Source organism: Fonticula alba, assembly GCF_000388065.1.
Source record: "Fonticula alba strain ATCC 38817 unplaced genomic scaffold supercont2.8, whole genome shotgun sequence".
Classification (NCBI taxonomy): Eukaryota; order Rotosphaerida; family Fonticulaceae; genus Fonticula; species Fonticula alba.
In genome coordinates, this window is record NW_009242978.1 from 173,040 (window position 1) to 184,196 (window position 11,157).

The following is an 11,157-nucleotide window of genomic DNA, read 5'->3' on the forward strand; positions in this document are numbered from 1 at the left end:
CCCCCCCGGGCACACACGTACACATCCGGCCGGCGGCCCCGGCTCGGCCGGCGGCCGGGGGATCTGTTCACGCCCCGGTGGCCCGGACACGATCGCCGGGAGTTCCATCGACACAGGGGCTGTCCCCCCGGCCGCCAAAGGGACGCCCGCGGAGCAGGGGAAGAAACTTCGCTCCTCCCAAAGGTGGCGGGTGGCTCGCCCGACGGGCCACCATCCCGGGGGGTGGGGGGGGGGGGAGCGGGACGGGGGGACCGCATTCTGCCCATGCCGCCCGGTCGGCTTTGTTCTTTCCTCCCTTCTCTCCCGCCTTGCCAGCGGCACCAGTGGCACTCGCACAGGGGCCCGCGCTCCGGGGAAGGATCTCTCCCGGGCCGGAGATGCGTGGGAACAATGTGCCCGGCCACGGGTCGCGCCAGATCCGGTCCCTTCTTGGCGGACGGGTGTGTGTGTGTCGACGCGCGTCGCGCTCAGGACCAGCCCCCTCCTGACACACCCACACGCTCCACGCCCACTCGCGCACACATACCGCCTCGCGCCTGCCCCGCCTGCCTCCCCCTCTCGTCTAGCCTGCGCCGGACTGCCTGTACCCCCTCCTGAGAAGTGGCGCATCTGATGCCGCCTGGTGCCGGTGCTGTACGTGAACCCAGCCGGTCCTTCTGGATATGCACACGCACATGCACACGCACACATGCACCGCACGCACGCACACATGCACCGCACACACGCACACACGCACACATGCACCGCACACACCGCACACACCCACACATCCACACACATCCACATCCACATCCACACCCACACATCCACACATCCACACACGCACATGCACACATGCACACACCCACACACCCACACACCCACACATCCACACACATCCACACACATCCACACCCACACACCCACATCCACACCCACACCCACACACCCACACACACCCTCGATGGCGGCCGCATCGACCGCACAGACACCCCACCTAGTCTCACATGCTCCACTCGCGCACAGCACCTGGCCGATCGACGGCGGATACATCGGCCCTTCTCACCACAGGACCCCGGCGAGGATGTGCCGATGGCCATGCTCGGCGAGCGCGGGCCCCCCCTCCACCACCAGACCCAGGGGGATGCCCTGCCGGGGCCACAGCAGCACCAGCAGCCGGACAACGCGGACTCCGAGCCGGAGATCCCCTACACCACGCGGTACCACTCGTCCACCCGGCTGCGGCGGATGCTCGGCTGGCCGGTGCGGCTGGTGCGCCAGGCCTTCGACGATCTGAGCCTCCGGCTGCAGCATCTGCAGGAGAGCGCCCGCGGGGCGCGGGACACCCTGCAGGTGGATGACACCGGCCATCGCCACGGCCCGGTGGTCCTGTGGGCCCTGGTGGCATACTCGCTGGTGGCGCGGTATGCCAACTTCCTGCGCCTGCATGTGGCATACATCGTGCTGGTGTGCCTCCTTTGCTCGCTGGCGGTGTGGCTGATTGAAAGCCACAATCCGGCCACCCCGCTGACCGGCGGGTACTTTGATAGCTTCGCCGCGGCGGCGGTGACCGTCTCGCTGACCGGCATGTCCATCGTGCCGCTGAGCGACATGCACACCGCCTCGCTGGTGGTGTGCATGGTGTGCACGATCCTCTGCTCGAATATCCTGCTGTCCGTGGTGCCGGTGCTCATCCGCCGGAGCTACTTCGAACGGACCCTCCGCCGGACGCTGGTCATGGACCGGCGCATGCGCGACCGGCAGCCGATCGAGCTCCGGGCCCTGACGCTGGTCATTCGCATTGCCCTGTGCTACTTTGCGGCGGTCATTGTCCTGGGCACGGTGGTGCTGCTGCTGCTGGTGACGCTGGACCCCTCGGCGCGGGCCATCCTCCGCCAGGGGGGGGTGGTCTTCCCGCCGGGGGCCGGGCCCGGGGGCGTCAATGCCGGGGAACCGCGGCACCCCCTATTTTGGGCCCTCTTCCACACCATCTCGGCCTTTTCCACCATCGGCACGGCCCTGCACCCGGACAGCTTTGCCCCCTGGGCCGGGCACCCGAGCATCTTGTGGTTCTTCGCCTCGTTGACCTTCCTCGGGCATAGCCTGTATCCGATCATCTTCCGGGCCATTGTGGCCGGGCTGCATCGGTGGGTGGGCCGGCGTCGAGCCGGCACGCCGTATGCCTTCCTGCTGGCACACCCGCGGCACTGCTACACGCACATGTTTTCCCGGGTCCACACCCGGTGGCTGCTGCTGACCGTGGTGGTGATGTTCCTCTTCGAATTGTTCACCTTCATCGGGCTCGAGTGGAATAAGGCCATCTTCACCGGCATGGGCCAGGCCCAGCGCCTGGCCAACACCATGTTCACCATCGCCAGTAATCGCACCACCGGCAGCAACTCCATCAGCGTGCCGGACACGGTGCCGGTGGCGCAATTCCTCATGATGTGCTTCATGATGATCTCCTCGACTCCCATTCACATTGCCCTCCGGTATAGTACCATCCCGGTGAGTGTCAATGGCGCGGACAAGGTGGCGGCATCGGCGGCATCGGCGGCGGCGGCGGCGGCGGCGGCGGGGACCGGCGGCCCCGGCGGTACGCTCCCCGGCCCGGCCGGCGTCCCGGGCACCGGGTCGACCGCCGACTTGGCCCTGGGCGGGGTGGCCATCGCCGCGCCCGGGCCATCGGGCGCGTCGACCCTCCGGCGAAAGCGCCCCTGGCGTCAGGACCCCCACGGGGGGCCTCCCGGTGCCGGGGCTGGCAATGATCCGGCCCCGTTGCCGGGATCGCCGGTGTTGCATTTGGACACGCGCCTGGGCCTTGCCCCGGCCGGGGATGATGCCGATCGGCCGGGCGACCTGGCCGAGGAGCAGGAGGACTGGCTGGCCGGCGGGTCGCCCGGAGGACGGGCCAGCTTCGGCGCCGAGAGCTTCTCCAGCCGGACCCAGGCCGCCCCGGGGGTGGGCAACGCCGGGCCCGGGTCCAATGTTGGCCCGGTGCCCGGCGGCGACCTGACGTACATGGTGCCGGAGGGCCTGTCGGCCGGCGCCGCGGCCGAGGTTCTGGCCGCCGGCGGGGAGGTGGCCAACAACTTCGACCCGGCCACCGGCGGGCCAAACCCGGCGGCGGCCACGAGCCTGGTGCGCAGTCGGGAAACCCTGCGTGCCCAGGTGAAGTCCTCCGTCTTCCGGCATCCCTTCTTCCTGTTCCTGGCCATGTACCTGATCTTGATCCTGGAAACGGACAACCTCGGCATCGGGGACCCCTCGCGGCCGGGCAACATCACCATCTTCAACATCCTCTTCGAGGTGGTGTCGGCCTACGGCAACATCGGCCTGTCGCTGGGCTACCCGGGGGCGGTGACATCGCTGTCCGGCCGGATGACCCTGGCATCGCGGCTGATCATCCTGCTGACCATGCTGCTGGGCCGGCACCGGCACCTGCCGCACTCCATCGACTCGGCGGTCAACCTCTTCCCCGATGATTTGGTCTTCCTGGCGGTGGTCGAGCAGCAGCTCCTGCAGGATGCCGCGCCGCCGGGGGGCGGAGGGACCGACCCTGGCGGCGGCGGCCCCGGCGCCGCCGCCGCCGGTGCCCATGCCTCCTCGGACATGGAGAAGGCCATCGGCGGCCGGGGCTCCGGCGAGTGGTCGCGATCGCCGCCGCCGGCCTACAGTGCTGGCGGCAGCGCCGGCAGTCCCACCGGCCGCGGCGGCCCGGCCGACGACGGGCCCCCGGCGCCGGAGGGGCACCACCACCATCCGCCCGGAGCCGGGGGCCCATTCACGCTGGTGGCCGAGGCGGGGCACGCGGGCGCGGGCGCCACACGTGACGCCTCGCCCGACCTCGGGGCCACGGATCACTCGCTCCTGAGCACCATCGGCCAGTCTCACATGCCGTCCAACCCGCCACCCTCCCCGACCCAGTAAATAGATAATGGTATTCGCGCGCGCCCGCCTGTGCGTGCCACTTTTCCCTCGGGGTCCGGGGTCCGGCGTCAGTTGGCCGCGGGCGGGGATGGCCGCGGGCGGGCCCTGTTGCGGGGAGGGCGCGGGGTCTTTCCCTCGGCCGCGCTTTTCCCTCCGGGCATGTGGCAAATGCGCTGGGGGGGGGGGGGATGGGGGGAAATACGCCGGGCGCACACTGGTTTGTGGGTTTCCGTGGGGCGTGCCTGCCGAACGCGCGCCGGGCCCTCCCGGGAGACATGCCGAGCTTTCTCCGGGCGCTGGTTGTCGGGGAGAAATCCCCCCCCCCCCCTCCTCCACCGGGATAATGGGCACAATAAAAAAAGTGTCTTTGACACGGCGCCTGGGCCCCTCGGCCGGGGAGGGGTGTTCCGCCTTGGGGGAACGCGCGCACGCACGAGAACGGCAGGGCGGAGCCACAGGGAGGGGCGCGTCGGTGCTGCTGGACCGGGGAGGACCCCCTGTACCTGAGGTCGCGTGGGCGCCCCCCCCCCCCCCCTTCCCCCCCGGGCCGGGCCTGCGCCTCTCGCCTCCTCCCGGCTTCTCACCACCCCCTGAGAGAGGTGGGTGTGTATGTCGGCGGCGGCCCGGCGCGCGGCCGGGGCCAGCTATAAATAGGGCCAGCGTGGGACCACTCGCTGGACGGTGGGCCCTCCCTTTCTCGCCGGTCAGAACGAAGGTCTGCTTTTCGAAGGCTCACTCCACTGTGGCGCGCGGGCGTTTACGCGCGTGTCGCCATCCCCCCCCCTCTCCCCCTCCCCCTGCCTTCGGGGAAAGTCCCCGGACACTGGGTAGCAAGTACCCGCTGTCAACGTTGTCCCTCTGCCATGTAGAGTACGATCGCGAAGAGGAACGCCCCGTGTGCGTGGTTGGGCCTCCGTCCTCGGCGGCCCTCCCATATGTTATGTGCACAGGGCCGACTGAGCGTAGTCCGACTCTTGGGCGGTGAATCGTCATAGCACAGTCATGCAGACTTGGTCCGGCCGCTCTTCTCTCTCGTTGCGGAGGGCGACGGTCCAAAACTCGACGGGGCTTATTCTTTTTCTGACCGGCTTGAAATGGGGGCCCCCAGCTACCACCACAGTGCGTGTCTTCCGTCCCCTCCCCCCCTCTCATCTTCCGCTGTTCTTCCGCTGTGCACCTCTGCGCAGATGCGCAGATGTGCTTTCCCTTTTCCCTTTTGTGGTGGCTACCGGTGATGTTGTACCATTGAATTTCTTCCTCTGAGACAGACGTGAGGATATCAAATCGAGCTTTTTAATTCTGAGGGCTCCACAATCATCTTCCTCCCCATCTTCCCCCCTCCCTCCGCCTCTTCCTCCCGCTGACCTTTGCTCTCTCTCTCTCTCTCTCTCTTCTCGTACGCGCCCCTCCCGCTTTCCTTCCAGGCCTCTTCCCTTGTGCCTCGTCGCGCATGGGTCGACTTTGTGGAGGCCGAGGCACGACGGCCGGTTGCCCCTCGCGGGTGGACGAGCTCTGGTGTGTGCGCTGCGTGCATGCGGCGGGGAGGGGCGAGCGATCCTCCCCCTCCCCCCCCCGCATGCATGTACGCACGCACGCCGATCGGTCGCGCGGCCGAGGAAACGGCAATGTGCGCACCGCACACAGTGGCCCTGCTGGGACCTCCCTGGTGGCGGCGGTGTGCCCTGTCCGGGGCGGCCCCTTGTCTCCCCCCTCCCCGGCGTGTCGCCGCGCGTCTTCCCCCCTCCCCTCGCCGTCCTCTGTCCTGGTGACAGGCGGGGCGGGTTCTCGGGGGGCGGAGCGTCGGGGCCTGTGACCGTGTGGAGGGGCACAATGTGGCGCGCACCGGCATGCGCTGCACCTGCCCCTGGGATTTCCTTTACGCCTTTCTCGGTGGTGCCCTCTGTGTGTGTGCCTGTGTGTGCATGCCTTTCCTCGACGCGCCCGGCGGCGTGCATATGTGTGTGTGTCTGCGCGCGCACGCTCGGCGCTCTTCTTCCCTCCAGTGGTGGCCGGTCTTTCCCCTCGTGCCTGGTGTGGCGCCCTTCGAAATGAGCTCTCGCCCCCAGTGCGCGTGGAGCAGGTGGTGTCTGTGCCTGCGCGTGTGCATGTATGTGTGTGTGCCGGTGCTCTCGGGAGGCGGCCGAGATCCGGGCGCTTCGCCGGCGCGGGAGATGTGTGGAAGGGAGCGCGCGCGCGCGCGCGGGGCCCGGTGCAGTGTTCCTGCCTTCGCTGCCGCGCCCCTCCTCCCTCCTCCCCCTGCGGCGTGCTCTGTTCTTGTTCTGCATCCCTCCCTGCTTGCCGCTTTTCCAACACACACACACATACAACACCCCGCGCGCGCGCGCACATTCTCCCCTTTTCTTCCTCATTTCACATCCTCTCACAGATGGCGATGATGAATGAAAAATCAAAGGCTTATTCAAATAGCAGATGCCTCACTGAAGGCCTCTGTGCTTTAAACGATTTTTTATTCTGAGCCTCTCCCCCTCTGTGACTCTCTCCCCCATCTTTTAATAATTGAAGCACACGCTCGCATCCATGCCCAGACACACGCGCCGTCGCGTGCGTGTGTGCGTGGGATCCCTCTGTACCTCGGGGAGGGGAAGGGGCGGGAATTGGGCGGCCGGATTCTGCCCGCGCGTCCCGCGACAGGGGGGGGGGGGGGGAGGGAGGGGAGAGAGCCTGTACGCGCTGCGCGTCGTCCTCGCGGCGCGACCCCCGCGCGCCCTGCGTGAATAGACGGGCCCCAATTCCCAACGCACGCCGGCCGGCGCGCGCGCTCTTTTCCTCTCCTTCTTCTTCTTTCTTGCGCGCACGGGGGAAGGAGTGGATGCGGTCGTGCGGCGGCGGCGGCCAGAGTGGGCAGATCGTGAGTCCCCCCCCCCCCCCCCCCCCAGACCGGCGCGTGTGCATGTGTCCACACCCGGATGTGCCCCGGCACAGGGCCCAGGGCCGGGCATGGGGCCGTCGTCTCTTCGGCGGGTCATGTCGCTGCACGTGGAAAAGGTCCCAGGCAGCTCCATCCTCCCCGCCCCCCCACCCACCCATGGCCCCATTGTGTTTTCCCCTGCCCATCGCCCAACATGATCCTGGTCGGCGTGACTGGCGGCATCGCCACCGGCAAATCCTCGGCCATCCGCCTGCTGAGCGAGCTGACCGGCTGGCCGGTGGTCGACACGGACGCCATTTCCCATGCCGTGCGCCCTGCCCGTCTTCTCGCCGCCCGCACCCCTCGCACGCCTGTCACTCACCCGCGCGGATGCAGATCACCGCCCCGAATGCGCCGATCCTGGGCCGGATTGAGCGCTCCTTCCCCGGCCACGCCCTGGTCCATGAGCGCGGCGATCCGGCAGCCGCCGGGGGGGCGCCGCAGCAGCGCGTCCTCGACCGGGCCGCCCTCGGACGCCTGATCTTCCAAGACCCCGCCGCGCGGAGCCTGCTGGGCCGGGTGATGCAGCCGGCGATCCGCCTGCGCACGGCGGCCGGGGCCGCGCGCGCCGCCGCCGCCGGCGCGCCGGTCTGCCTGCTGGACGTGCCCCTGCTGTTCGAGGGGAACCTCGACGCGTGGTGCCACGTTTCGGTGCTGATCGACTGCAGCGACAAGGTCCAGCTCCAGCGCCTGCTCTTCCGTGGCCTGTCTTCGGCAGGCACCGGGGCCCCGCTGGCGCACGAGCACGCCTGCTACTCGACCGTCGACCCGGCCGCCTTCCCGGCCGGCGACGTGGAGCAGGCCCTCAATCGCATTGGCTCGCAGATGCCCCTGTCCCAGAAGCGCACCCGGGCCACGTACATCCTGCCGAACGAGCTGCCGGGGCAGGAAAACCTCCGCCAGCAGGTTCTCCTCTTCCTGGGGCTCCTATGCCGGGACTTCGGCCTCCGGCCGGCGTCGGTCCTGCCGGCGGCCGTGGCCGTGGCCCTGCCGGCGGCCGATGCCCCGGCGGCGGGCCAGCTCCGCGGCCCGGTCTCCCCCCCGGGTCATGGGGCCCTGGCGCACGCCGCCGGCCGCGTCCTCGGGGCGGTGCTCTTCCTGCCGCTGCTCGCCATGGCTGCCGCATGGGAGCGCCTCCCCTGGGCCGTGGGGTAGCCGGGGGCGGTCTTGCTCGCTGTTCCCCCTCCCCCCCCCCTTCTCCCTGGTCCTTCCTTCTCCCGCTCCTCCCCCGCGTGTCAATACACTTGTGCACCTGCCTCCCCTGCGCCTTCCCCCCCGCGGCTTTCCTGTCCGTCCTGCGGCCCGGAGCGAGCAGGGCTGCTCCCGGGCGCGGGCCCGGGCGGCCGCGCCGGGCGTGCTCTGTGCGCCGTTGCTCGGCCCTGGCTGCTGGGATGCGAAGCCCCCCTTCACCCAATGGTAACTGCCAACGGTCGGCCCTTGGACGCGATCTACCGCCGGCCAGGCGGCCGGGCGAGCAAAGAAGGGCATCCGTGCCGGGGTCTGAAGGCTGATCGCCGTCGGACAGCCAGGCTCCTCCCCCCCCCCCCCCCCTGTGTGCACCCTCCGCCGCCCGTCTCTTTCTTTCTCCCCCTCTTTCCCCCCCTCTCGGCCGGCAGGATGTTCCCCGCCCCGGCAGCCGAGATCTATGGCTTTGTCCTTTACTTCGGGTCGTTCTTCGGCTTCCGTGCGTCCCCGGGCCCCCTCCTGCCACCTGTCAGCCACCGGTTGCCCGGCCACTCACCCGCCCATCTTCTTGTTGCCCCTCTTGCTTTCCCTGCTTCTCTCGGCCCCCCCCCCGATCGCAGTTGTCTTCCTTTGCTGGGCCTTGCTCCCGGAGCCGGTGCTTCACTCGCTCGGCTTTACCTACTACCCGGACCAGTGCGCATGGGCCTGTTCCCCCACCACCTCGCCGCCCATCGCCACACTCCTCTCCGACCAGCCCTTCTTACCTGCCGCGCTGCATTTACCCCCCCCCCCCCCCGGTACTCGTGCTTGCTCCTTCTTCCTCCTCGGACGCCTCCCAGCTGGTGGGCAGTGGCCCTGCCGGCACATCTGACAATGTCGATCATCTACATCCTGGTCGTGTACTATGGGTACATTTTGCTGAAGTCCCCGTCGCTGGATGATCCTCGGACGATTGTCGGTGCGTGTGCTCCCCGCCTCGGCTCCCTCCCTGCCCTTGGCCGCCTGGCTGACATGGCCTTGGTATGCCGTTGGCCGGTGCTCCCCTTCCCGCGCCGCAGACTCGCACTCCCGCGTGGGCCTGCTTCGCCCGGCCATCCCGCAGCAATGCCCCCCCGTGTCGGCGGTCGATCTCGCGCCGCACCCGGAGGCCGGGGGCTCCCTGGAACACGGGCATGGGCCCCTCCCGGCGGCAGGTGCCATGATGACCGTGCCCACGGACCCGTATGCCCCGTTGCCGGCCCTCAGCGACATCCCCCTGTCGGCCACCAATCGGGTACTTTTCTATGGAGGCCGGCCGCCCGGGCCCCTTCCCCCCGTGTCAAGAGCCTGACCCCCCGTCCCGGGGCCACTGCATGCGTTCCTCGCCCGACTGTGGGGGGCGCCAGGTGCATGCCCAACACAAAGCCAGCTGCTCACTCGCCCCTTCATCGCCGGCCTGCTGGGGGGGGGGGGGGGGCATGTCCATGCACGTACTCCCGTCGCGGGAGTTTGGTCTATTGGTAATGGTGGTCCTCCCGAGCCAGCGGGGTACATTACAGGGCCTATGCAGGAGCGCGGCCAAGAAGAGGGAGTGGAGAGGGAGAGGGGGGCAGAGAGAGAGAGATAACAAGAGAGAGGGAGAGATAGCAAGGGGGGGAGGAAGGGCGCCAGGGGGCGGGGGTGACGCTGGTCACTCATTGGCTCGGTCCTCCGCCGGGCTGCATGACTGACAGCCACCGGAGGGAGGTGTTGAACTCGAGTCCTTCGGCGATGGCGCGCTGGGTGCGTGCATACGAGACGCCAACTGGTTGAAGGGTGCCGTGGGGCAGATTAGCATCGGAAGTGGGGCGCGACAAAAAAAAATACACATGACCCGAGCGCAAGCAGCGGCAGATGGAAAGAGGGCCGCATGGGCGAGGCATGTGTGTGTGTGTGTGTGTGTGTGTGTGTGTGTGTGTGTGTGTGTGTGGCTGCGTACGATTGTAGAAGCCCAGCAATTCGATGAATGGGTTTTGTGCGATGCCATCACGGAGAATGGCCAGCACCATGTCGGTGTCGCTCATATTCCCCGGCCCGGTGGGCTCGGCGGGCTGGTAGTCCCGGCCAAAGCACAACGCCGGGATATTATCTGGCGCAGGGAAGGACCGGGCAGCGGTGTCAGGTGGGAGAGAAAGAGAGAGAGAGAGAGGAAGAGAGAGCAGCATGGGGCAGGGGCAACCACAGCGATGGCGGCGGCAGCGGTGGGGAAAAAAAAGAAGAGGAGGCCGAGGCAACATCAATGGATCCATGGTCATACGTTGGGCGAGGCTGCTAACAATGTAGCCGGGGAGCGGATCCTCCTGGACCGCGGGTCCTGATGATGGGGCAAGAAGGGGGGAAGGGAGGGGGGCGGTCAGCAGCGGAGGAGCATGCAGCAGCGCAGGACGCAGGGACGGGCCGTCGGCTGGGGAGCCTGTCCCCAGCTGTCGCAGACCAAGCGCAAACGCACCGGTGATCGAGAGGATGAGCCGCTTGATGGAGGACGAGAAGAACACAAGGCCGAGAAGAATGGCCAATCGCTTGGGATTGAGCCAGATGACTGCGCAGTGGGTGAGTAGGAATGTACGGCGGAGTGGCGGTGGTCGAGGTGGTGGCGGCGGGAATGAGGATGCCCCTCCAGGGGGCGGGACCGGGTCGCACAGCTTAGCTGCAGGGTGTGCAGCGACTGGAAGTTGTTCCAGTGGAGGAAAAGGTGGTCGACAAACTGATCGGCGAAGTAGAGGTCTGTCGGCGTGGCAAAGTGCGTGAGTCTACAGCAGGGGACACCGGCGCATGTGGAAGGCCCAGGCCCCGGGGAGGGTGTGGCCGTGTCGCACCCTTGAAGGACACATGGTACATGCCCCGGTGAAAGGGTATGGCCTCCAGCAGCTCGGGGGCACGCTCGTCCGAAATGAACGTGTCTATGCATATGGCAGGTCAGCCGAGTGGCCCGAGCGGCGCGCGCATGGTCGCATGCATGTGCGTCCATTCGGGGGCGTGTGTTTGCGAGGCAGGGCGCGAGGGTGGGAGGTGTACCGGTGATGTCGAAAAACTTCAAGCCCTTGGATTGGGCAAGAAGCCGAAGAAGGGAGCCCCGGGCGACGCTGACTATGGCCATGTGAGGGGGGTCGGCTGGG

General features: G+C 68.2%; 5 protein-coding genes across 5 annotated transcripts in view; 4 read left to right on the top strand and 1 right to left on the bottom strand.

Annotated features, from left to right (window-relative positions):
* Window positions 1-445: 445 nt before the first annotated feature.
* Window positions 446-3,928, top strand: H696_04714 (hypothetical protein). Its single transcript, XM_009498577.1, has 2 exons — window positions 446-633; window positions 1,006-3,928. Exons 1-2 carry the CDS (start codon window positions 613-615, stop codon window positions 3,907-3,909), a joined length of 2,925 nt encoding a protein of 974 aa, XP_009496852.1. The 5' UTR covers window positions 446-612; the 3' UTR covers window positions 3,910-3,928.
* A 677-nt stretch (window positions 3,929-4,605) lies between these two features.
* On the top strand, window positions 4,606-6,444 carry H696_04715 (hypothetical protein). The gene is made up of 2 exons (XM_009498578.1): window positions 4,606-5,028; window positions 5,334-6,444. Exon 2 carries the CDS (start codon window positions 5,757-5,759, stop codon window positions 6,303-6,305), a length of 549 nt encoding a protein of 182 aa, XP_009496853.1. The 5' UTR covers window positions 4,606-5,028; window positions 5,334-5,756; the 3' UTR covers window positions 6,306-6,444.
* Window positions 6,445-6,946: 502 nt separating this feature from the next.
* On the top strand, window positions 6,947-8,095 carry H696_04716 (hypothetical protein). The gene is made up of 2 exons (XM_009498579.1): window positions 6,947-7,106; window positions 7,175-8,095. Exons 1-2 carry the CDS (start codon window positions 6,993-6,995, stop codon window positions 7,991-7,993), a joined length of 933 nt encoding a protein of 310 aa, XP_009496854.1. The 5' UTR covers window positions 6,947-6,992; the 3' UTR covers window positions 7,994-8,095.
* Window positions 8,096-8,380: 285 nt separating this feature from the next.
* On the top strand, window positions 8,381-9,438 carry H696_04717 (hypothetical protein). Its single transcript, XM_009498580.1, has 4 exons — window positions 8,381-8,522; window positions 8,644-8,716; window positions 8,863-8,981; window positions 9,082-9,438. The coding sequence occupies exons 1-4, from the start codon at window positions 8,456-8,458 to the stop codon at window positions 9,351-9,353; spliced, it is 531 nt and encodes a 176-aa protein (XP_009496855.1). The 5' UTR covers window positions 8,381-8,455; the 3' UTR covers window positions 9,354-9,438.
* A 45-nt stretch (window positions 9,439-9,483) lies between these two features.
* Window positions 9,484-11,157, bottom strand: part of H696_04718 (hypothetical protein) — a 4,837-nt gene continuing 3,163 nt past the window's right edge. The window contains exons 13-19 of the mRNA XM_009498581.1: window positions 11,057-11,128; window positions 10,858-10,941; window positions 10,682-10,765; window positions 10,491-10,580; window positions 10,299-10,355; window positions 9,981-10,130; window positions 9,484-9,806 (exon numbers count right to left, since the gene is read on the bottom strand). Of these exons, the coding sequence (XP_009496856.1) occupies window positions 9,697-9,806; window positions 9,981-10,130; window positions 10,299-10,355; window positions 10,491-10,580; window positions 10,682-10,765; window positions 10,858-10,941; window positions 11,057-11,128 (647 nt within the window). The 3' untranslated portion in view covers window positions 9,484-9,696. The remainder of the gene's footprint in view (window positions 9,807-9,980; window positions 10,131-10,298; window positions 10,356-10,490; window positions 10,581-10,681; window positions 10,766-10,857; window positions 10,942-11,056; window positions 11,129-11,157) is intronic.

Bases quoted from the DNA above. Each gene is read 5' to 3' on its own strand.
- H696_04714 (XM_009498577.1), top strand. From the start codon at position 613: ATGCCGCCTGGTGCCGGTGCT. The intron at 634-1,005 runs GTACGTGAACCC...ACTCGCGCACAG, and splicing joins TGCCGCCTGGTGCCGGTGCT to CACCTGGCCGATCGACGGCG.
- H696_04715 (XM_009498578.1), top strand. From the start codon at position 5,757: ATGCGCTGCACCTGCCCCTGGGATTTCCTTTACGCCTTTCTCGGTGGT.
- H696_04716 (XM_009498579.1), top strand. From the start codon at position 6,993: ATGATCCTGGTCGGCGTGACTGGCGGCATCGCCACCGGCAAATCCTCG. The intron at 7,107-7,174 runs GTGCGCCCTGCC...GCGCGGATGCAG, and splicing joins CGGACGCCATTTCCCATGCC to ATCACCGCCCCGAATGCGCC.
- H696_04717 (XM_009498580.1), top strand. From the start codon at position 8,456: ATGTTCCCCGCCCCGGCAGCCGAGATCTATGGCTTTGTCCTTTACTTC. The intron at 8,523-8,643 runs GTGCGTCCCCGG...CCCCGATCGCAG, and splicing joins CGGGTCGTTCTTCGGCTTCC to TTGTCTTCCTTTGCTGGGCC. The intron at 8,982-9,081 runs GTGCGTGTGCTC...CCCGCGCCGCAG, and splicing joins TGATCCTCGGACGATTGTCG to ACTCGCACTCCCGCGTGGGC.